Source organism: Vipera ursinii, assembly GCF_947247035.1.
Source record: "Vipera ursinii genome assembly, chromosome: 3".
In the NCBI taxonomy this organism is placed as follows: domain Eukaryota; kingdom Metazoa; phylum Chordata; class Lepidosauria; order Squamata; family Viperidae; genus Vipera; species Vipera ursinii.
Genome location: NC_139516.1, coordinates 33,293,667 through 33,318,130, shown reverse-complemented (window position 1 = coordinate 33,318,130; position 24,464 = coordinate 33,293,667). Strand labels below are relative to the sequence as shown.

Genomic DNA, 24,464 nt, shown 5'->3' with positions numbered 1-24,464 from the left:
GATCTTTGAACAGTTATTATCTCTTCATTAGTGTCCTTCAACATACCAATTCAAGGTTAGCATCTCCTCCTGAGAACTTAGCAATGAAGGAATAATTCAATTAGCAGAAACTGATGTTATTTTTCTGCTTCATTTTTGTTTGCTAGGCCATACAGTCCAATTGCTTTTCTTCCCTACTATTTCATCTGTGACATTCCGATTTCCAACCATAAGCAATACATCATACTTATTTGCTAAATATATTTCAGATAGAACATGACCATAAAACTAATCCACTATTTCTTTTTTCCCTGTCACAACATGAATGTAATAACTTGAATGGCACCATAAAAATATCCTGGAATGCAATTAGGATGACTGCTATCCATGTCGCTAGAATATTTCAGCTTCCAGAGATAGTGTGGAACAGCATTATTGGAGGAAGAATAGAAGATTCAATCTAAGGCAAATAGAATCTCAGAATGTGAGAGGTACTAGCCTCATCACTTTGCCAAGCAAAAAGGAACAAATATTTTTAATGAATATGAGAAAACAAAAGCAGGCAATTTCCAAACAAATTTGTTCTTTTAACCCAGCACCCTGTTATATTACCTTTAAAAATCAACATGTTGACTGCATGAACTCCTCCTCCTCCTTCTCTTTCGTGGTGACTAACTTTCATTTGTTTTGTCGGAAGTGTCCATGCTTTGCGCTGGTAACATAGAGTGAGGATGAATATGCTTTGTATGAGATATTTCTTTGTATTGATCGGTACTGCCTTATATTGTAGGACTGGAGCAAGCTGTCCTAATACTTGGGTTTGCCTTACTGCATCCTATGTTAATCTTTTCGTCCATTTTACCATCTTCTGTAAATGTTGTTTCTAGATATTTGAACTTTGATACATGTTTTATGCTTGTTCCTTCTATTACTATGTTTAGGATATACCGTACTTTTTTCTTTAACTGCCATTACTTCTGTTTTCTCTTTGCTGATTCTTGTATTATTTCTCTGGCATTCTTGGTTCATGGCCATAAGATGTTCTTGCAATTTCTTAGATGTACTTGCTATCAATGCTTAATTGTCTGCAGAGTAGTTTGTTAACATTATTTCCATTCTTGGGTTTGTCTTCTTTGCTTATGCTGTCAATGTAGGTGATAAACAATAGTAGCGATAGTACACATGCCTGTTTTACTCCGGATATGAAGGGTTGTGATGTTCTTTGGTTTGTTTTGACTACACTTCTGCAATCATTATATAAGCTTTTGCATTATCCATATTGGGTCAGTGTTTGCCATAAAAGTTTCCTATGAACTCTATCGAATGTTTTCTCTTGGTCTACAAATGCAACAAAAAAATTCTTATTGTATACCATATTCTTTTCTATTAGTTGTTTAAGCACAAAAATTGCATCTGTGCAGCTTTTACATGAAATACATAACTGTATGAAATACATAACATTAATTCTTTCACTTGAATTTTATATAGGAAAATCTACCTATAGATTTACTTAGCTTAGCATGCTCACTGCTATACAACAAGCACTAATGCGTAAGCATAAAATGTAGGATTTAGTAAGGTAAACTTTCTATAAGAAACATTATTCCTGAATGTATATTTCTGAAAAGTAATGTTAATAAAATACATTCAGAATAGCCTCATGATGCTTACAGAAGAAACAAAATCAACCATTTTTCCACAATGATACAATTCAAAAGTCTTATTATACCAAGCTGCAACAAGATCATCTTAAAAGTACCGCAATTTCTTTGGTGTCAGCATATTTTATGTCCATGTATACTTCTTTATGTGAAAGTTTATGCACAAAACAAAACTCTGCCTTAGAATTAGTTTTCAGGCTCTGTATTTAAAAAGAGCATTTGACTGGTTACTCATGAATTGCACACTTGAAACTATATACTTTTTCTCAGGAATGTGCAGAAACATTTAATCCATAGCCATGCAGTCTGATATATAAGTATTTTAATGCTGTGTCCATTTAATGCTTTTCAAATCAATTCCATCCTGTACCATCTCCCACAGTGGGCTGTAAAATAAGAAAAATTAAATTTCAGTGCCTCAGAACTATAAATATTTGTTAAAAGACAAAAATAATATTTTTTACAGCTACTGACAGATACAGCAAAGATACCTGCGATAGATCCAAAACATTGTTACCCTTGTTAGATCTGAATACTACATGTGATACTATTAGTATAATTCTAATGACAAAGCATACATACAGGCCTTAGGTAACAGCCATTTAAATTAGCTATATAGATCTTGTAATTTCACAGCAGACACAACTGAAGGAGATAACAAATAATCTTCTCTTCATAATCTTTTATCTAAATTTAATTTTAAGCACATAAAACTGCTATTTTTAATAAAAAATATTTACCTCATTTCTCTTAATCTTTTCACATGTTGTATACATTTATTTACAGTATAATCTACTTCTTCTTCAGTAGTAAAACGTCCAATTCCAAATCTGAAATAAAAAGTAAAACACAAATCAAGCACAAAACATATATACAAAGATGACACACAATTTTCCTTTTATCAAAATAACCCTTACCTTATGGATGAGTGAGCCAAATCTTCATCTGTTCCAATTGCACGCAATACATATGACGGTTCCAAAGATGCAGATGTACAAGCACTAAGAAGAAAATAATATACTTGTTTTAATGCAAAGCAAGAGTAGGCATGAAAGCGGCAGGTTACAGTTAGGTATACTCTGAATATACCTTCTTTTAATAAACAAATAAAAAACTTTCTTTTAATCAAACTATTTTGGATAACCTAATGAAAGTGGCATGTTTCTCTGAAAAAAGGATTTATTTTACAAAATCAATGAAAGAATGGAGAATGGAAAAAAAGAAAAAAGAGCCAAATATAAAACAATATAGTCAAGAGCATTACACATGAATTGGATCATTGGAAGTATCTCATGAATTCATTGGCACATTCAAATTATTAAAATAATTGAGAAGAAAAAAGATTTAAGCAAAAAGAATTAGCTGATGGTTTCCGTTCTCAATAGTAAAACCTCATTGCTAGTTTCTCCAGTTTAGCACATATCTACAGTTTTTAAAAAGAAACCTGAAATCTTAACATCATTTTTTAAGTGAAATGAGTGGAAGCCAGTCAATGCCATTCATAATTAAGAAGACGATTCTGAATAGAATGAATACAGATGCAGCCTAGATTTTTAGGCTATATGCTTATTCTGATTTTCTTGTAAAATTCCAATTTCTTTGGAAATTCCAAGCAGTCTTTTCTCTAGAAACAGATTAAGCTGAATCATGTGCCATTTTACATATAAAGTTATACCTTCCAGAAGAGAGTGCCACATCTTTCAGGGCCATCAGCAAGCTTTCCCCTTCCACATACGCAAATGATAAATTGATGCAGCCTGCATTGTTAACACAGCAAGGTCAGATTATTTAATAATCTTAAACTTCCAGTATTTAGAACTATTGTTCTTTACAGGAATTTTATTTTTTATGTCTTCTGAAGTGCCATACAGCAGCTATGAAAATTAATGTGCTTATATATTCAAGCAATCTGTTATGCTGCAGCTGTCATGTTAAGACCCTTAAGAGTCAATCAGTTATGAAGATGGCAAGGAAGATGGCACAGAAAAAAGAAACAAGATTTTCCTTGACTATAAGAGGATTTTTCTCTGCTCTTCATTTCCACACATTGGAGTTATTCTAGCACCCTATTTAAAAGTAATTTTTGGAGATATAAAACAATTAAAATGACGTGCAATCCATACGTCATTGGACATTACAGAGCAACAGCTAGTTAGTATTAAAGAAAATATCACTACGGAATTATGTTTCAATATCAAATATCCCACAAATTACCACTTGGAGTTATTTAATTCTATTTTCTAATTATATATAAAGTCAACAACTGAATAATGACAAAGGTCAACATTTTGCTAAATATACCTGGATAACGTTGCACTTGGTCTCCATTCATTACAACATCAGGAATTTCTGACATTATTTTTGTGATTAGCCTATCAGCTAATAAGCTAATTCGTTTATGGTCATACTAGAAAAGAAACAAAAACTAATTACCGTAATTTATCACATTGGATTTGAACTTTGACCAGTTTACTCTAATTGCCTCATTAATCATTTCTAGTTTTATTAATGAACAGGACTAGAAAACAGAACACACCGACACAATCAAAACTTAGAAATAACAACACATACATTTCTTCATCCAAATTCATACACATTAATCATAAAAGTTTTGTTATTATTGTAATATTACTTTACTATACTCCTTGCTAAATGACAATAATTGGGATTGGAATTTCTTTCACTAAGCAATTCAGTTATAAAGCATGAAGTATGTCACTGCATCACATAGTGATAGCAATTCTCAGTTGCTACTGTTAAACAAGGGTTATGGGTCATTCTTTCTTTCTTTATTAAATGTATATACTTCCCAGAGTTGCTTGATAGTAAAATGAGTAGCATATAAACAATCAATTAAATATTTCACATGACCACAAATTGTGACTTTCTGCTAGCTTCCAACATAAAAAGTAAATGGAAAAGCTGACAAGAAGTTGCAGGTCCCAGTCACAAGCCATTCCTTAGGTGGTTTGCAAGCAGATCAATGGGTGGGTGGATGAGTTCTACAGAGTATGGATGGGCAGGTAGGTGCTGTAGCCTGGCACAATTGTGGTTGGCAGGGATGTGCATGCTATAGTGTGGATAAGTGCACAGGTAGGTGCTATGGCCCAGCATGAACCCCACTGGGTGGAGGATAAGCAAGGGATGCTCTGGACAGGCAGATGCTACAGAGTACAAGATCCCCAGAATCTCATATTCCAAAGTGGGCATCCTTGAGAAAATGTGATAGGAGTGGGAGCAAATTGCAACATTATCTGCCGGTTTCCCCCTTGACTTTATAGGATGCTGCAATTGTTGTTAAGGGCTAGTCAAATACCAAGCATCCGAATCGGGATTGCGTCACCACAGGGTTGCCACACTGGCCACAACTCCAAGGACTGGTTGTACCACTCATTCGACAGTGCCATAACTTTCAATGGTCACTGAATGATTGGTTGTTAACTGAGGACTACCTGTATGCCGTTTGCTTCTGCATAATAAAGACTACCCAAAGGGCAATGTAAATATAAATGTTGATTTATTTAGAGCTGCTATGTAAGCAAAACAGAGACACTTATAAAAAAAGGAAGAAGAAATCCAATAGAATTTGCTCAATACTGGTGATTACAAAAACTGCCAAACCTCTTTTCTTACCAGTACCAATACTGAGACTCATAAGAAAAGGCCTGTGAACTAAAATGGGAGGGGTCACAAGACATATAATAGATACATTAAACAAATTAAGACAGTTCAACAAATAACTGAATTTTACTTATTACTAAAACAAATTGCACTGCACATTTTTTTAAAAAAACGCTAAGAGTGAAAAATAGATCAAAATAATTCAATAGGTAAAAGACATATTAAATCCAATTTTAGTTCACTATATGCTGGTAACAATATTGTAGACATTCAATTTAAATCATCATGCTAAGAATATGTCAAAAACAGAAACAGTCCTAAATATGTTGTGGATAGACTACGCAGGTAGTCTTCAACATACAACCATAGTGGAACTTGCTCATTATGATTGTATGTCATGATGGTCATAAAATGGGTCAGTCACATGACTGGCCTGAGTTTACAACTTTTTTGCAGCAGTCATTAAGTGAATGTGGCAATCGTAAATGTGAACCCATTGCTTGCTATGGACACAGTTTTGCTGAAAGCCAGAAGTACACTGCAAATAGCTGTAAATGCAGCCATGTTGCTGCCCAAAGTGTGATCATGTGATCATGGGGGGCGGGACCGTTGGAATGTTGGATATGGGTCATAAGTCCTTTTCTTTGGGTAGGTTGTAACTTCAAATGGTAAGTGACTAGTTGTAAGTCAAGGACTACCTGTACAGAGAAATTGAATCACAGTTTTTACCTCCATTTCTTGCTGTGCCAATTCACAAGCTGCCCCAAGCCCAACTACTAATGGAGTTGGCACAGTTCCAGAACGTAATCCTCGCTCTTGACCTCCTCCACTCTGTATAGGTTCCACTCTTACTCTTGGTCGCCGCCGGACATAAATTGCACCAACCCCTCATACAAACAAATAATTTTGTTCATTTCAAAATATTTCAGAGGCTTACAAATGCGCAAAATATAATTTTTAATCAGGATTCTTAATTCTACTTAGCAATTCCATCTCTAGCTAGCAGACTTTTTTCTAAACAGTGTCAGAAATCTAAAAGTCAAGTGTATTACTCCATCAATCCATGCGAAATCAAAGGCTGAAGTGCTTATAATTCTGTGCATGATTGGAAAGAAAAGAAAAAAAAGGAAAAGAAAAAAGGAGTGGAAAAAGAAAAGCCCGTCTGATATAATATATGTGAATAAGCAGACTAACACAACTTCCGAATTCGAACTGTTACCCTGATTTAGAAAGCTTTATTCTCTTAATACAGTCCTCGACTTACAACCACAATTGAGCCTAAAATGTCTGTTGCTAAGGGAAATATTTAAGTGAATTTTACCCAATTTTACGACCTTTCCTACCACAGTTGTTAAGTGAATCACTGCAGTAATTCAATTAGTAAGCTAGTTGTTAAGTGAATCTGGCTTTCCCATTGACTTTGCTTGTCAGAAGGTTGCAAAAGGTGATCACATGATCATGAGACACTGCAACTGTCATAAATATGAGTTAGTTGCCAAGCATTTGAATTTTGATCATGTGACCATTGGAATGGAATGGAATAGACCTTGGAGGTCTTCTACTCCAAGCCCCTGCTTAGGCAGGAAACCCTATACCATTTCAGACAAATACTCAAATTCAGGAATGCTGCAATGGTCGTGAAAATTGTAACTTTGAACAGTTGTTAAATGAACTGCTATCAGTTGAGGACTACTTGTATAACAAGACCATAATGCAGAAGATCAAGCTATGCTTGTTGCAGAAATACTGTACTGCTTAGAAGAAATTCATTTACAATCAAATGCGAATCAGAGTTCTAACAAACTGACTTTACTGTATAGCCACTCCACACTGAATTTCATGGCTACAAATCAGTGGGGGAAATTAACACCCAAAATTACAGAGGAGACAAAAAATCTTTAGAAGTTTCAATTTAATTACCATAGGGACAGGTTATGTTTATAAAGTGGCAATATGTTTCAATTATTTAACTTTCAGACATTGCTAAATACTAAGGCATTGATGCAGCCAAAAGAGCTGAAAATCTAAATACTTCCTAGATTATACAGAATAATTGGATCAATACTATCTTAAAATAAATAATGCTTCCACATAATTTTAAAATATTTACAAACTTTTCCTGCATAAAAAGCTTAAGTATTATAACAAAGAAAATCCTGCAATTCAATTAAAATAATGCCTCAGTATGTGATTGTCTTTTTCAAAAGAAGTCTTTAAATATTTATAAAAAAGTAAATAAAGAATAATAAGCTCTTACTTCAGTATTTATCACTCCATAATCTTAGGGAAACTACAATGAAGTACAGTTCAGCAATTAAAACATTCATGCAATAATGACTCTTTCTTGCTTAAATACAGTGACTCACAAAATATTAATACCTTTGGGACCATAAATTTTATGGCCACTTATGCTCATTAAATCAATTTTCATATCACTGACATCCAAAGGGATTTTTCCAACTGCCTGTGCAGCATCTGTATGGAAAAAAACTTTATTGGAACTGCAAATGTCACCTGGAATTAAAAAAAACAACACACACCACAGTATAGTTATTTCTGTCATCTTAAAATAAGTATTTTAAGTATAAAAAATATTTTATCTTCAAAGGATAATTTTGAGGATTAATCAAAAGAATTGTTTTTTTCCTTATATAACTCCTTGATTCAGATTTATAGGAAGTGTTTGTCTCTAATATAGGGAGGTAGGCAGCTCACTAACTAATTCACTTTCTTCAATGTTGTGTTTAGCATCTGCCCTGGAAGAAAAAAGGCTACCAAAAAAAGGAAAAAAAGAAATATCCCCTGGTTGTTTCTAAGTTAACTTCTCCTACCTAGAGTTCACAAACCTCAAACTCTTTCTTGTATTATATAGAGAAGTCAGCCACTAGAGCAGACATGTCAAACTCGCAACGTCACATGACATCGCGCGACGTATCAGAGCTTTTTCCCCATTGCCGGCAATGGGATGGGCGCAGTTTCATCGTGACGCATCCAGCCCGCGGGCCGGCAGTTTGACACCCCTGCACTAGACAGTAAGGCTATAGACAAATTTTACTTAGTGGCAGAATTCATGACAGAAGCTGGAGGCAATAAACTGATACAGTTTGATGGTCAACTTGTCACCATTCATTGAGCAATGTTCAAAGTTACAATGGTGGTTATGATCAATCCTCAGAATTCCAGCCATTCCAGCATTCCCATAGACACATGATTATGATATGGATGCTTGGCAACCAGCTTGCACTTATGACCAGTTGCAGGGTCCTGTTATCATGTGATGCCCATTTGCAACCTTTCCCTGTCTATGGGGAAAGTCACTCCCAGAAAGTAAATGGGGAAGCCAGGTAGATCGCAAGTTGTTAGGGTAAATCTCCCCACCATGCCACTCACTCAACTTCTCTGTGCTTGTACTGTGCAAGCCACTTACATACTCCTGTGCATCCTTCATGACCCTCTTTGTGCCTTCCTCATACCTCACACATCCCTGTGCACTCTCTCCAACTCTTGTTGCATCTCCCTTGCACGCTCCCCAATCCTCACTGCATTTCCCTTGCACGCTCCCCAATCCTCACTGCATTTCCCTTGCAACTTTATGTATCTTCCCCAAGCCTTGCCAAGCCTCCCTTGCACCTTTGCAGCCCCTATCTCCTTCCCTACCCAGCAGCACCCACTTACCTGCCACCTGGCCAGCTGCCTAAACATGCTATTTCCTGCTTGTTTCCCTGCTGATTTCGTTGTGAGAAGCTGGCCAGAAGTTGCCTTAGCTAATGGCCACGGGATTAAGTAGGGCTGCATGGATTGTTGCTGCTAAGTGATTTGGTCATGCTTTGTGACTGCATTATTTAAGGACAAAAATTCCAATCCCTTTTGCTGTTGTAAATCAATGACTACCTACTGTGTCTGTAATATGTAATAAAATTGTGACTAGTTTTAACCAATTAATCCAGGTTAGCCTATATATGATGAGTCTTCCATTGTTTTACACAGGCCATTATTTGGAGCACAGATCACAATTCATGTCTACGTACCTATATCACTAATTGGTTGTTTCACTCCTATTTCATTATTCACAGTCATTATTGACACTAGACTTGTATCAGGTTGTATTGCATTTTTCAGTTCCTGGTAAAAATCATAAAAGAGGGAAATAATTACATATATACAAACCAGTTCAAGTTCAAAACAGGTGAAATATAATGGGATGTAGGCTTACTTTTTCAGAGGTTTTACCAGTGTATAAGGAACAAAATGGAAAAGGCCAGCATATAGCAGAATTCAATATATGGCTAAAGGAGTGGTGTAAAGGTGAAGGCTTTGGTTACATTAATCACAATGTGTGCAGCTGGTCCAATGAAAAAGTGTACAAAAGAGATGGTTTGCATCCATCAAAGAAAGGGACTGAGTTACTTGCCAATAAATTCACAGATTTTCTAGAGAAATATTTAAACTGAACAATGGGGATAGTGAGTTAATTGATACAGAACATTCCTGTCCTCGGTAATCTAAAAATTATATGGTTCTCAGTGCATGTAACATAGATGTGTATGCAGATAAGAATATCAGCCTTGCTGTCAAGCAAAATCAATCTTTTAAATAGTGAATGTCACACCAAGTGCACTAATTAAACAGTTGGTAAGAAAATAGGGGAACTCAGGCACCACACAGGTTCTGTAGAAAGTAAACACAGGGTCAGTCATATAAAGGACTCAAATGTCTATACACAAATGCACAGAGTATGAGCAATAAACAGGGTGAATTAGAAATTCAGGTAAATGAGGGCAGATATGATATTGTTGCCATTACAGAAACTTGGTGGGATGAAACCCACAACTGGAACACACAGCTAGAGGGATTTAAATTATTTAAAAGAAACAGACCAAATAAAAGAGGAGGTGGAGTTGCTCTCTATATAAGAAATAACTACATCTCTACAGAAATAGAGCACAACTGATGAAAACTGTCTTGAATGCATTTAGGTAAATATAAAAGGGGGGGAAATGACATTGCCATAGGTGTATACTATGGGCCACCCAACCAAGCAGAGGAAATAGATAAACCTTTTGCTAGTCAGTTAACTAAGGTGTGTAGGAAGCACATCACAATAGTAATGCAGAACTTTAATTACCCTGACATCAACTGGGAGACGAACTCTGCACAAAGTGGAAGATCAAACAATTCCTGACAAACCTAGCAGACAACTTTGTCTCCCAAAACGTAGAGAAGGGAACTAGGGGATCAGCCATATTGGACTTAATTCTCACTAACAGGGATGAAATGATAGAAGGTGTTGAAGCCACAGGAATCTTGAGGGGGAGTGATGATGCAATATTGGAATTCAACATTATGCAAGCACAAGCAATAGAACACAGTCAAACTAGAGTCCTGCATTTTAAGAGAGCTAATTTCAATCAACTTAGAGCTTGGGAAGAATTCCAGGGATGAGAATCCTCAAGGGGCAAACAACCCAAGAAGCTTGGGAAATTTTGAAAAGTGAGATTATAAAAGACCAGTTTAGCACAATACCAACTAAGAAGAAAAATAACAGCTCTGAAAAGAAACCAGCATGGCTGCATAAGGAACTCTCTGATAAATTGAAAGTCAAAAAGGACAAGTATAAAAAGTAGAAAGAGGGGCACATAGCTAAGGCAGAATATCAGCAAATAGCCCAAGCCTGAAAAGATGAAGTGAGGAAAGCTAAGGCTGAAAATGAACTAAGGTTTGCGACCAAAGTCAAAAATAACAAAAAAAGCTTCTTTCAACATGTACAAAACAAGAAAAAGATTGAGGAAATGATTGGTCCATTCATGGGAGAAAGTAGCAAGAAGGTGACAAGCAACAGGGAGAAAGCAGAACTACTTAACTCATCTTTTGCATCTGTTTTTACACAAAAGGAAAAAACAGTCCCACCTATCAAAAGCAGTCTTGTAAAAAACAATTAGAAACATAAGTTAAGGTAGGCAAGAAAATGGTAAGTGAGCACCTGTCCACCCTTGATGAGTTCAAATCACCAGGACCAGTTGGATTACACCCCAAGGTGTAAGGAACTGACAGATGTGATCTCAGAACCACTGAACTATATTTTTCAGAGTTCCTGGAGCAGTGTGGAACTACCAGAGGACTGGAAAAGAGCTGATGTAGTTCCCATCTTTAAAAAAGGGGAAAAATAGATCCAGGAAACTACAGACCTATCAGCCTGACCTCAATACCTGGGAAGATTCTGGAAAAAGATAATCAAGCAACAAATCAGTGAACACCTAGAGGCAAACAAAGTCATTACCAAAAGCCAACATGGATTTGTCAAAAACAGACAAGGCCAGACAAATCTTATTGCATTCTCTAACCAAGTGACAAAATTAGTAGACCAGAGGAATGCTGTGGATATAATTTACTTGGACTTCAGTAAGGCATTTGATAAAGTAGATTACAACCTATTACTTTGTAAGATAGAAAAATGTGGGTTAGACAGCATCACCACCAGATGGATTCATAGCTGGCTGACAGTCCGTACTGAGCATGTGGTCCTCAATGGAACTGCATCTACATGGAGGGAAGTGTGTAGTGGGCCCAGTGCTCTTCAACATCTTCATCAATGATTTGGATGAGGGGACAGATGGGGAACTCAACAAATTTGGAGATGACACCAAGCTGGCAGGAATAGCCAACACTCCAGAAGATAGGCTTAAGATACAGAAGGATCTTGAGACTTGAACATCTGGTGCTATCTAACAAAATGAAATTCAATGGTGAAAAAAGTAAGGTTCTACATTTAGGCAAGAAAAACCAAATGCACAGGTACAATATAGGTGGTACCTTGCTCAATAGTAGTAACTGTGAGAGGGATCTCGGAGTCCTAGTGGACAATCATTTAAATATGAGCCAGCAGTTTGCTGCAGCTGCCAAAAAAGCCAACACAGTGCTAGGCTGCATTAACAGGGATAGAATCAAGATCATGTGAAGTGTTAATACCACTTTACAATGCCTTGGTAAGGCCACACCTGGAATACTGCATCCATTTTTGGTCACCATGATGTAAAAAACATGCTGAGACTCTAGAAACAGTACAGAGAAGAGCAACAAAGATGATTAGAGGACTGGAGGCTAAAACATATAAGGAACGGTTGCTGGAATTGAGTATGTTTAGTTTTATAAAGAGAAGGACTAGGGTGACATGATAGCAGTGTTCCAATATCTCAGGCTTGCCAGAAAGAAGGAGTCTAGCTATTCTGCAAAGCACCTGAAGGCAGGAAAAGAAGCAATGGATGGAAACTAATCAAAGAGAAAAACAACCTAGAACTAAGGAGAAATTTCCTGAGAGTTAGAACAATTAATCAGTGGAACAACCTGCCTCCAGAAGCTGTGAAACCTCCAACACTGGATGTTTTTAAGAAGAGACTGGACAGCAATTTGTCTGAAATGGTATAGGGTTTTCTGCCTGAGCAGAGGGTTAGACTAGAATACCTCCAAAATTCCTTCCAACATCATCATCATCAGAACTGGCCACTCAAATGTTAAAATAGCTTATTCTAAGTTCATCCTATCAGTTCATGTTTGATATAGCCTTCCATAGCCTTGGGCAATCCAAGGAAAACAAATTATGCATTGTACATATCCTATCTTTCTTATTTGTATTCTCAGATTAGAGAGACAGCGCTATCATTTTATGTCATGCCCTCATAATACAGGCCCCACAATTCCACCACTCCACAAGAGAGAAAGTAACTGTAATGGTTGGTATACCTGATGAATCTCAATATAAACGAAATTAGTCATACATTGCCTGAGTGGTCAAGTAATGTCTAAAATCAAATAAAACAAAATATTTCTTCCCACATTGCAATATTCTACTGCTTGATAGACCTTTTGCTTCTATGGATTTTGTTCAGTTAACAACTATTTTAGAAGCATAACATACGCTACACAGAATTATATTAAAAAGATAAAAGATGGCTACAAATCTGTGTATTAATATATAAGACCACTTGTAGCCCATCAAATCCTGATTACGTTAATTTTTAAAGCTGGAAATAAATTGCATAAAGGATCTATGTCTTTCAGCAAGATAACTCTCTGAAAGCTGAACAAAATAGAGTAAAGATTCGTATGTAGGAAACAGTAGACAAAATCTGAAAATGACTGGATTAGGTTGGAGGCTAGGAAAAAAAAAACCCCAATGTATTCCTATGGGAGAGGTATTTGTGCAGTGGCTCAGAAGGTTGGTGACTGCTATTCTAACCGCCTTCCCTCCTAGTCATATGACTTAGAACAGAGCATATGTAGACTTCCCAATGCCTCCTAGGGTGCAAATACACAAATACAGAGACAAGACAATAGAAATATACATACCGATACATGCAGAATATTACTTTGTTATACAAATAAAATATATAGATCTCCTATGGCTAACTGGTAAGGATATGGAAACAGGTCAAGAAGCTATTTTCTTCAAGCTTTCCCTACTCTAAAATTATGGTGACTTTATAATTTTTATCTTTAAATGGAATCCCAGGGTCAAAATTCTTGTTGAGGTAAAAAAGCAGCAAGTTTTAACAAACAAACGAATGTTATTTGATACAATCCTATGTATGCACACTCAATAGTTCCATTAAATTGAGTACTGTATGGTCTTAGTATTCTTAGAATTGCACCTTGACAAGTAAACTATGACCATTTAATCAAATTACTTCAATGTGAGAACAAGCTTACTATGTTTTAAATGGCATTTATTAATGTATTTAGATCTACTGGAAATGATTAACAGCCTGAACATCAGTTCCAACTTTCTACCTTACAAACATTTTGTTTGTTTTTATTGAGGAAATTCTCTGCAGCAAGCTATACTAAGGCTAATGAGGACAGCAAAAAACTGAAACAGCACTCTATTCTTCAGATGTACAAATATTTGAAAGTAAATCATTTACCTTTATATCTATAAGGCCATTTTTCTTTACAGGCAAGTAGGTGATTCGAAAGCCCTCAGCTTCTAGCGCACGACAAGAATCTAGCACACATTTGTGCTCAGTTTGTGTTGTAATTATATGTTTCTTTCTGGATTTATAAAATCTTCCAACACCCTTTTAAATTGATACAAGAAAAAAACAAGATTTTGATCAAAAGTGATGACAAGTGATAGTTTTCCTGAATATTAAATTAGAAATGTAAAATTTTCATTTTCCTTAAGGCTTCAGCCAACTGTCACCAAAAGTTTGAAATTGCCTATTCAGAAATAAATCCTATTGGCATTAATAAGGTTTGTTTCTAATGAAATATGCATGCTACAGTTCTGCACGTATATGGAAGAAATTACACTCAGTATAATTTCAAGTATAACATTATGATTTTGGCTTTAATTTAGTCAAGCAAAATATTGGAGGAGAGCAAATGTTATCCCCATCTTCAACAAGAAGGATCACCAGGAAAATTACAGGTCTGTTAGTATGGTATCTATATTGGGCAAGGTTTTTGAACAGATAATGAGTCTATGAACACTTGGAGAGGCAAACAATGATTAAGCCTCAGCATAGGTTTGTCACAAATAAATCATGCAGTTTAACTTTTTTTTAACAGAGGTACGTGCTACGTAAATCGGAGGAATGCCACAGACACAGTAAACCTGAACCTTAGTAAAGTCTTTGACATAGTGCCTCATGATAATCCTTAACAAGATGGTAAAATACAGGCAAGATGATAATACTGTTAGATGTACTTGCAGTTAGCTGCAGTGATCATACCCAGAGTACTTATTAATGGAGTTCATTAATAGCTTCAATTCAGCCACTGAGTGTCTCTAGTATCAATGATTTATCAATGATTTAGCTGAGAGAAGAGGAGCTTACAAAGGGGAAACTTATAAAGTTTGTAGATGAATCAAGGGAATGGCTAATAATTTAAATGAAAGAGAGAAGATTAAAAGAAGATACAGATAGATCTGAGTAATGTATGGAATTAAGAGGATGAAATTTAACAGGGAGACACGTAACACATTGTATCTGGGCAAGAAAAATACAAGGCACAAGTACAAGATGATACTGGCTAGATAGTATATATGTAAAGGGATGCTGGGTATTTTTGCTAACCATAAGTTAAACATCAGATAGCATTAATAAAACAAATGCTATGTTGAGACATAATAAGCTCACAGAATTCAGATGACAGAGAGTATCTGTGATCATTCTGGGCATCACAGTTTAAAAATGATAGTGACTAATTTGATAGTGACAAATTAGAACAAGTTCATAGGAAGGCTAGCAAGATGATGAAAGGCCTGGAAATGAAGCCATATGAGGAATAGTTAAATGAATCACAGAATATTTCATCTACAAAAAAAACAACTTCCAGGCAAACTAAATATATTTTGGAAAGAGCAGAAACAACAATTGTGTTAAAACCTGAACTGGCAATTAGACCAGTTCTTCGGAACCTGTCCAGACAAGGAGAGGAGGGGAGATTGCCCACAGGTTCTCTGGAAGGCTGCTCCCTGTGATAAGGTGCAGGCAAGTGGTCTCCTGTGGATTACAACTCTGGGAGATAAAGGCATCAGCTGCAGCTGAGTTTTTTGAACACCAAGCTTACTAACTTCAGTTTCTAAACACTTTCAGAAATTGTTTATTTACTATCCTAAGGCATAATGTGTATCTGAGACTATGATTTCAAAAATTGGACACTAGAGGGAACTAAAGATTTGAGGCAGAAAAGGGGAAAAAAGTGAAAAATTACCTTTGGTTTTTAGTTATTACAGGAATTTATAAAATGACACAAAATGCTATAACAGTTCAAATAGAGATTTTTGAATTAGTAGGTATAATATCAGCAACATCAACTATAAAGTATGCTTCCATTCCAAAAGATGTTGTTTAGAGAAAAGATTATTACATTTATTAGTGACTGCAAACCCATTCTTTTTGCTGAAAAAAGAAAAAAATATTTTTTAGACTTTTATCCCATCTTTTCTATATGTACAGTTCAAGCCGGAGTACCTATTTATTTATAGTCGAGAAAAAAGATATATGGGTATGTCATTAGTTGCTATTGCTTTATTCAAATACATGTCCTCCTTAGAACTAAAGGGAAACAGAGCAATTGTTTAATTCTCATAGTATTGAGAAATTACTATTTTTATAACATTTTCAATTAATACTGCACTGTATTGGATTTGCCAGTTGGCTTGGGGCTCCAGGGAGGAACCAGCGCAATGGAGGTGGTTGATTGAGTAATAACAAATCCCACCTCCCTTCCCCCACTACACCCCATCCTCCCCATGTGTTTTTGGTTTTAAGGTTTGATTTTGACTTTTTATGTTTTAACTTAGGTGTAACTGAAAGCCGCCCAGAGTTACATACATACATACATACATATACACATACATAAATTTACCTTAATTGCTATATTGTTTGATTCTGTGGCCCCACTAGTAAAAATAATTTCGCGAGGATCTGCTCCTATTAATGATGCAACTTGCTGGAGGGGAAAAAAGGAATGCACAAATGTAAATTAGAACAGAATTGTTTGGAAAAAATCTGTGACATTTTTCAGAACAAAACTGCTTAACAATACAGTAGAAACAGATGTATTATTTAATTTTAAGAACAAAATATTCTCACCTGTCTGGCTTTTTCCATTGCAGTTTCACTTTCCCAACCATATGCATGAGTTCTAGAGTGTGGGTTGCCATAATAATGCACAAGATAAGGCAGCATGGTATCCAAAACCCTTGGGTCCTAGAACATAAGATATAAAGCAAGCCATTTTACTTTGTTTTTGCTCTTATTTGATTCCCATGAATGTCAGGAATATATCCAGTTCTTTTAACAGAGATGCAACACGTAAGTGCATATAGATGCATATATAAAAGGACAGTGTAATAATCCTAATTCAAAAGGGAAAAGATTTTGAGACTGCATGGGATATGGGTATTGCATCTGTCAGTCTCTCCTTAAATCAAGCATGTCCTTTTATAGGACTAGGGTGTTTTTTTCTTCCACTCAATCACTGATTCTCAGAAATTGCCTGGACAAGTCCCTGCAGGGTTTTTTTGCAAGGTTTTTCAAAAGTGATTTCTCATTGTCTCCTTCCTATGACTGTGAAAAAGTGACTAACCCAACATTATCCAGTTGGCGTTCTGCCCATACTAGACTAGAATTCATGACCTCCCTATTTCTAACTTGATCATTACACCAAACTGACTTTCTCATATGAGAATATAGCTTGTTTAAGAAGTTTCTGACAGATGTAATATTAGTAGTCTCTGTGCTCCAAATCATTTTTCCTCTTTGAATTCAGCTTTGATATATAATATTTGTAGATGAGTGTAGGAATCAAACATTACGAATCAGAGTAGGCTACTTGGAGACCTCCAGATATTTTGGATTACAACTATTAACCTCACCACCCTGATTTGTGATGATAATTTTTGTATAAAACATATGGAAGCCACCAAATAGCCAGTGCAACATAGTGATAAAAATCCTGTACAAGGACCTTCAGATTCAAGGCCATTTATAGCAATGGAAACTCTGTTGATTTTGGGATAGCCAAATCCAAACTACCTCACAGAGTTGCCTTTGTGTAAAAGAATAAAGGGAGATTCTTACATAATCCATATTAAACTCTTGGATAAAAATATGAGAATAGTGTCTATTCCTAAAGAACATTTGAATGCAATGAGACATCCTGCAAATACAGGTTACTTTTATTTTTCCATTAGTAAAGAACAAAATCCCAAACCAGAATTTAGTTGACATACCAGAGGGGTAGTTGCTTGGGCATCCATATATAGTGGTCGGAGTAAAGATTCATCAACATGGCCTTTACCTAGCAAAAGACAACAAAACAACCTTAAGAAATGCCCTTTGAAATGGGGGGGGGGGGAACGAGAGTGGAAACGATTCTGAACTCCAACTTCTTAAGCTTCTCACTGTATGAGAACCTGCCTCCAAAATGCAAGAGTGCTGCTCAAACGTCACACCCTGCGAGTGTCATATCTTTTTAACTTTATCCTTGCAGGGGATAGCTTAGCCAACAGAACAGAGGAAAACGCCGCACAGCAGGCAGATATCATTAAATCTGAGAAAGAAGATGCCTATATTTTATTTATTTATTTATTTATTTATTTAACTTGTATACCGCCCTTCTCCCGAAGGACTCAGGGCGGTGAACAGGGCAATACATATTAAAAGACAAAATACAAAAATTAAAAAAGATTAAACAAGATGCCCACAAATAAATTAAAACACATTAAAAGCAGGTTAAAACTTTGCTACTTCAAACCCAGATCTGCTGAATTCCAGTCAGGTCAGCCCTTCAAAAGAAGTGAGTTTACCTTGTTGGTGCACAAGCCCCGAAAACTTCCTTCCTTGGAAAACCACCCGCCCTTTCGAGATCCACAATGCCGTCGGCCGTAATATCAACATCATCCCCTCTTCTCGGTTTTTTCCCCCTGTACGCTCCTTAACTATAACACAACGCAGCTTCAAAGCTCAGCAGCGCCTACAATTAACCTTTCACCCTAGTCTGAGGTTGTTTCCTGTTTCGTCATCAGACTGAGCCGGAAGCAGACCGAACGGTAAGAGATCGTCGTTGGAGAGACTTCTCAGGGGTCGAGGTGAGAGACGGCCTCGCCTATAACTGGGCCTAGGATTTTATATCAGGCGGCTCAACGTTTGAAGCGCTTCCGGGTTGATTTTTTTTTTGCCCCCGTTTCTGAGGAGAGGCCTTTTAAATGTATTTGTTTATTTTACCAAGCTTAATTAAAGCTTAGAGCGACCAAAAACGCTAGGAGCCGGGCGGCATATAAATTTAATATTGTTGTATACACAATAATGTGAAGTCGCAGCTACCAGTGCCTTAGCTGTGTTGGCCTAAATACGCATCAGGTTCTTTACTTAGTTCGGCCTTAATGCTTTATGAACTCAGCCATAGTTATATCTTAGTGTTTTCTATACGTCTCGGCGGTCACTTATATATGTATGGTCGTGGCTTACTATAAGTAACCCAATCACTTTTAAGACATAGCAGTTCAGGAATTCACAGTGAAAGAATACGGAAAAAAGACAGGTTCATAATATGTTAAAACCTCAAGATGTATGGCTACTTAGCAGAAATGTGGTAGGCCATTGTAGTGCATCTTGCTTTCTTTCCCTAGCAATTATTCACTGTCCCTTTTAAAAGTAGAGGTTTGGAAGTTGATAATTTTTCCTGAGAAAAGAAATTTGCTTGTTTATGGACTGAATATAAACTTAAGAACAAATTTGATGTTCATAATATGTACAAATATCAATGTAATTATACAGTAGGTTGTATCACTATCTTATAAATTGTTTAATCCTGCATATCAGTGTCACATCTGCAGATTTAAAACACATATCTGAATGTTGGAGATAGTAAATTAAAATAATTAAATTAGGCTCCCTGAATCAGTTTACTAGTATTTGCATTCCAACAAATATTAAAAATGTGTTAATCTCTTTATTTAGAAGCTGCTTAAAGTTTTTAATTTATTTTTGCTAAACAGATCTGCTGGAAGGGGTCATTTATAGCATCAAGTTCAATCCGCAGAAATACGTATTAAAGTATCTTTGAAAGATTATCTTTAGTCCTCTTTTTAAATATATATCTAGTGAAGCAGATACTACTTTTCTGGATAATTGGTTTCACTGTTGAACTGTTTTTACTTTTAGGTAATTTCTGTTAGTGTTTAAGTGGAAACCATTTTCCTGCAATTTAGATTGATTGTTCCAAGTTCTGTGCCTTGGGAAAAAAAGGGAATAGGTCTTGATCTACTTTCCTTCAGTTGTGCTTTCTCAAGACCTAAACATACTTTGTTCCTTTAATCTTTCTAAATAGGTCTTAATTTCTAATCCCCAAATCATTCTTTGAGTTTATAAATCCTTCCTATAACATGATTCCCAGAATTGAAAACCATTCTCTAAGAGTCTTCCCCTTTATTGATGTCAGTGTTGAATCTGTGATCCCTGGATCCTCCTTTTTCTTCTTTTTGAAGATAGGGACAACAATTGCCATTCCTCAGTCATCTACTAGGTCAGGGGTAGGCAACCTCAGCTCTTTTATGACTCATGGACTTCAACTCCCAGAATTCCTGAGTCAGCTAATTCTGGGAGTTGAAGTCCATGAATCATAAAGTCCATGAGTCATAAAAGAGCCGAGGTGTATATCTGAGAGTAAATTGCTCCAAAGGGAGCATGGAGCTTGCATGGTTAGGATGCTGGGTTGGAGGTTAGCAAGCCTACGTTTGAGACCAGAGTGCTGTCATGGGGTGGGATTGAGTTCCTGTCATCCACTCTAGCTCCTGCCTGGGATGTGAAAGGAGCCCCCAACTGGGCGTCTTCCTGGGCAATGGTGATGTCACTAGCTAATCCTTTCAACCCGAAGGGCCTCAGTGCTTCTGTCAGCCTGGCCCCGACTTGCTCCCTAGGAATGATCCCTTAACTCCATAGGTGTTAGAAAAACGGTATTTTTACTAGGGATGTTGAGTGTAGTGTGATCAAGGCAAGCTCTGAAGAAAAACCACACGAAAATCATGTTTTGAAAGCCATCTCCAATGTCCCAAACCCTCCCCCCAACAAATTCCTTTCCCAGGGCCAGTGCCTTTGAAGGGAGGAAGATGACTCAGTTTAACACCTCTGGTTCCTGTCAAGTGTCCATACTCCCCAGTTTCCCACAAGATTCACACCTCCAGCAATCTTCCCCTCTCAAGTGCCCCCTCCATCCAGTTATGGCAGTTGCTAACAAGCTTCAAAGAAGATGAAGATAGGCTGCTGACAGCGTCTGACACAAGTACAATCCAAAAAAACTGCTCCAAAGGGGATTCATTGAGCAGACTTGAACCCAAAGTCTCTGAACATGGATTCCCTCAGTACTGGGATTCTCAGCAAGTCTTGATTAACAGGTTCCACTCAGAGAATGCAGTCATAGAGGTACCTGGACATGACCCATGTAAGGAAACAGCAGCTTGAATTTCACTCAGGAGCTAACTGGCAGCAATGTAACTCCCATAGTAGTGACTTTACGTGAGAATTATTAGCCATGCCAATTGCATACTACACCATTTGAAGCTTCTGAATGGTCTTCAAGGGCAGCCCCATGTAGAGCTTCTTTCTATAATCCAACTGCAAAGTGTTATAGGTGAGTCATTAAAGCAGTGGTTGTTAAACTGGGATAGTTTAAACATACCCTGTAGTCTGCAATTTTTCTGGAAATTTCTTAAAAGAAAAACAGTCCAGTTACCTCTTGAAAAAGCACTTTTGGGACAGCCATGATTTGGGTGACTGAGAATCTACATAGACATTTAGCTATGCACTTTGGGATAAATGCCCTTCGAATGGTACAGAGTATGAACTGATTTCCAGAAAAATTGCAGACTACAGAAACCATTTGCACTTCAGTTTGAGATGCAGACAATACAGAATCATCCCCAAGAGCTTGCGCCTGTGTTCAACAGTGAAGGGACACAGGGCAGAAAACAACCTGCAGAAAGCACAGTTCCACAACACAGTCCTTTCAGCAGTGTCTAAAGGGCTCCACATCCATTCACACTATTTAGGTGACTCAGGATACCGACAAACCCCCAAGTAGCATCAACGACTCTAAAAGAATGCAAACGACCAACTGTCCGCAAGGAATATAAATCCTTTCTTTCAGAGCTGAAGAAGCTTCTCGGATGAGAAGTGAAACATCTTCAAAGAAAAACAAAGTCCAGTTCCTCTTGAAAAAGCACCTTTGGAAGAGAGTTTCTTATTCTCAATCTTCACAGTCGGTGCAGAAGATACCATAATGAAAGGTATCAAAGGTTGCTAGAGATCCAGCATAACTGGGATATGTGTGTTTCCATATTCTTGTTTATCTCCTTATTATCATACTTATTATCCTACAGATAATCAGGAAAGGAGTCACTAAGAGTCTATGAAGAGTCTATGAATAAGTTATTTTGAGTTTGTTTCTCATACTCTCCCAGGACTGAGATTGTTTGGGGGTTTTTTTGGCTAACTGTTCCACATTCTCTTGATATGGAGTATCATTTTAACACTGGTTTAGTCTGCTTTAATGGGACAGTACAAATTCATGGAGGAACAGACTGTAAATAGCTTGTACTTTGTAATTTTGATGGCTGCCTTATTACTGTCTTTTGTTTTTTGCCTTCAAGTCAGTGTTAACTGCTAATAATTACCTGAACAAGTACCTGCAATTTTCTTGGCAAGATTTTGGAAATGGTTTTCCATTACCTATTTGCTAGGTAATGATTGTCCCAAAGTCACTCACCCAGCTGGCTTTGTACCCAAGGCCAGACTAAAACTCATATCTCCTAGTTTCTAGCTTAATGCTTTTACCAGTATACCAAAATGGCTCTTTACCTTAGACTGAGATATGTCTCGATTATCAGCTGCTAGGGAGAGATGAATGAAGATTAGCTTATTCTAGCATTATTATTAAGCTTCCTGCATCTCATTGTTTACTGGGGAAAACGTTAGATTTGATTAACTGTTGATCCAATTTAACAAGTTTTTATGTTCTTAAAATCTTTCCTGAATTTAATTTGATTCTAGGGACTTCGTGCAATTTTGGCAAAAATATGAATGTGATTTGCAGTTTCTATGCTTCTCCTTATTCATATTGTACTAATTTTAATTATACGAGATTCTCTGAGGCTCACAGCAAAAACAGCTTTTTGAAATTGGCCAAGGTTGACTGAGTACTACCCTCTGCACTAGTCCTCCAAGTTATTATTTTGGAAGTGTTTTTTTTTCCAATGATCACGTGCAACCTTAATGTTTTACAATCCTAAACCAAAATATTTTGGAAAAAATTCACAGAGTAGCTATGCATGATATTGTCCTTGATGTCCATAGAGAAGCCAAAATTGGCTTTTATCTAAAACACATCTTGAAAATCATGCTGAATAAATTAAGGATAAACAGTTCAGCAAAGGATTGATTAGCATGCTGAAAATGTTTAGTTGATTATTGACATTCCTAGATTTCCAAAGGTTAACTTCCAAATTTCATTAATCATGATTGGGACATATAACTTAATTTTTATATCTGTATTTATTTTGGCACATATTTGTGCACTATTTTATAAACCACAAGAAATAGCTATTTATTTCTGGTTCTAGGCAACCATTTACAGTATTTTATTAGAAATTGTGGCCTATCCACAATGATTTGTTGTGAAGGTCTGATGGATATAGCCTTGCATATTTGTGTATTTTTATGAGAAATATGAGGCTTAAATTATAAAGATCTAGCTAAAATTCTCATTAAATAGATCACTGATGATTTTAACATGCTTCAAATATTGTTAGCAATACAAATATTCTTTCAAATTGAAAATGGGATTCTCTTAGTGTTTAGAAGCAATACTTATTACATTTGTGCTCAATTTTCTTCCTAGATGCCTGTGACAGTGGGATCATATGGCCAGTCCCAGCCGAGTTGTTTTGACAGAGTAAAAATGGGCTTTATGATGGGCTTCGCTGTTGGCATGGCAGCAGGTGCACTGTTTGGCACGTTTTCTTGTGTCAGGTATGTTGGAGGCAAAATTCCATAGTTTGATGTAGTGTAATTATGACACACTGAATCTTCTTTATGGCAAACAAAGCTGCCAGCTTAGTACAATAGGTATATTAATAGTATATTAATAACTTAATATCTTAAACTTGACATTAAGGTTTGTAGAATATTTGGATGTACTTTTTAAGACTTACTAAATACTCCTAAATCCAGGTCTCATTATGTTTATGAAGTAGTGAATATAATGACTAAAGGAAATCATGAAAAACATAATTTGTAGAGTTTGGTTGTCTGTGGTCTGTCCTTGAAACTATGTTTTGATTAGGGAGGAAGCAAACATCCACATCCAGCAAGCAACTTTGGTGTTCTTTATCCTGACACTTTTTATCTTCTATTGATGATTTTTTTACTTATTTTGAAAAATAACTTTCTGTTCAATATTATTTCTTTTTTAGGATTGGCATGAGAGGACGAGAACTGATGGGTGGCATTGGCAAAACCATGATGCAGAGTGGTGGAACATTTGGGACTTTTATGGCTATTGGCATGGGAATCCGCTGTTAACTTGAATTTCTTTTATTCTTTTTTACCATGAAGACTAATGCCCGTTAGTCCAGATCCTGTTATGTAAAATAAAACTTTGTACCAGGAATAAGATAAAGATATCTCAGCCCTTCTTGAT

General features: G+C 36.5%; 3 protein-coding genes across 7 annotated transcripts in view; 1 reads left to right on the top strand and 2 right to left on the bottom strand.

Annotated features, from left to right (window-relative positions):
• Positions 1 to 498: 498 nt before the first annotated feature.
• Positions 499 to 18,772, bottom strand: NFS1 (NFS1 cysteine desulfurase). Of its 3 annotated transcripts, none has more exons than XM_083358062.1 (13): positions 18,577 to 18,772; positions 18,001 to 18,068; positions 16,859 to 16,975; positions 16,632 to 16,715; positions 14,180 to 14,332; positions 9,290 to 9,383; positions 7,641 to 7,775; positions 5,991 to 6,148; positions 3,942 to 4,047; positions 3,316 to 3,397; positions 2,558 to 2,641; positions 2,381 to 2,470; positions 499 to 2,026 (listed from the first exon to the last, which is right to left on the bottom strand). In XM_083358062.1, exons 1-13 carry the CDS (start codon positions 18,668 to 18,670, stop codon positions 1,963 to 1,965), a joined length of 1,329 nt encoding a protein of 442 aa, XP_083214188.1. In that variant the 5' UTR covers positions 18,671 to 18,772; the 3' UTR covers positions 499 to 1,962. The 3 variants fall into 3 exon arrangements, with proteins under 3 accessions (XP_083214188.1, XP_083214189.1, XP_083214190.1); XM_083358063.1 differs by having other exon boundaries at positions 7,641 to 7,736; XM_083358064.1 differs by lacking the exon at positions 14,180 to 14,332.
• ROMO1 (reactive oxygen species modulator 1) lies at positions 18,650 to 24,458 on the top strand. 2 transcript variants are annotated; one of them, XM_083358068.1, is made up of 3 exons: positions 18,650 to 18,858; positions 23,664 to 23,794; positions 24,238 to 24,458. In XM_083358068.1, the coding sequence occupies exons 2-3, from the start codon at positions 23,664 to 23,666 to the stop codon at positions 24,344 to 24,346; spliced, it is 240 nt and encodes a 79-aa protein (XP_083214194.1). In that variant the 5' UTR covers positions 18,650 to 18,858; the 3' UTR covers positions 24,347 to 24,458. The 2 variants fall into 2 exon arrangements, with proteins under 2 accessions (XP_083214194.1, XP_083214195.1); XM_083358069.1 differs by lacking the exon at positions 18,650 to 18,858 and adding an exon at positions 21,813 to 22,053.
• The window catches only part of RBM39 (RNA binding motif protein 39), a 48,572-nt gene continuing 44,889 nt past the window's right edge, over positions 20,782 to 24,464 (bottom strand). Inside the window, exon 19 of one of the 2 annotated variants that reach the window (XR_014491949.1) lies at positions 20,782 to 21,382. The gene's annotated coding sequence lies outside the window, so the exon portion shown is untranslated. Of the gene's footprint in view, positions 21,383 to 22,640; positions 22,654 to 24,464 lie in introns of those variants that run through there. The other variant, XM_083358057.1, reaches the window with a different exon arrangement.

Excerpts from the sequence above, each read along its gene's own strand:
- NFS1 (XM_083358062.1), bottom strand. The coding sequence starts at position 18,670 with ATGATGTTGATATTACGGCCGACGGCATTGTGGATCTCGAAAGGGCGG. Across the intron at positions 18,069-18,576 it reads GGGGCTTGTGCACCAACAAG|GTAAAGGCCATGTTGATGAA; the intron begins GTAAACTCACTT and ends GTCTTTTGCTAG. Across the intron at positions 9,384-14,179 it reads ATGGCCTTATAGATATAAAG|GAACTGAAAAATGCAATACA; the intron begins GTAAATGATTTA and ends GATTTTTACCAG.
- ROMO1 (XM_083358068.1), top strand. The coding sequence starts at position 23,664 with ATGCCTGTGACAGTGGGATCATATGGCCAGTCCCAGCCGAGTTGTTTT. Across the intron at positions 23,795-24,237 it reads GGCACGTTTTCTTGTGTCAG|GATTGGCATGAGAGGACGAG; the intron begins GTATGTTGGAGG and ends TTTCTTTTTTAG.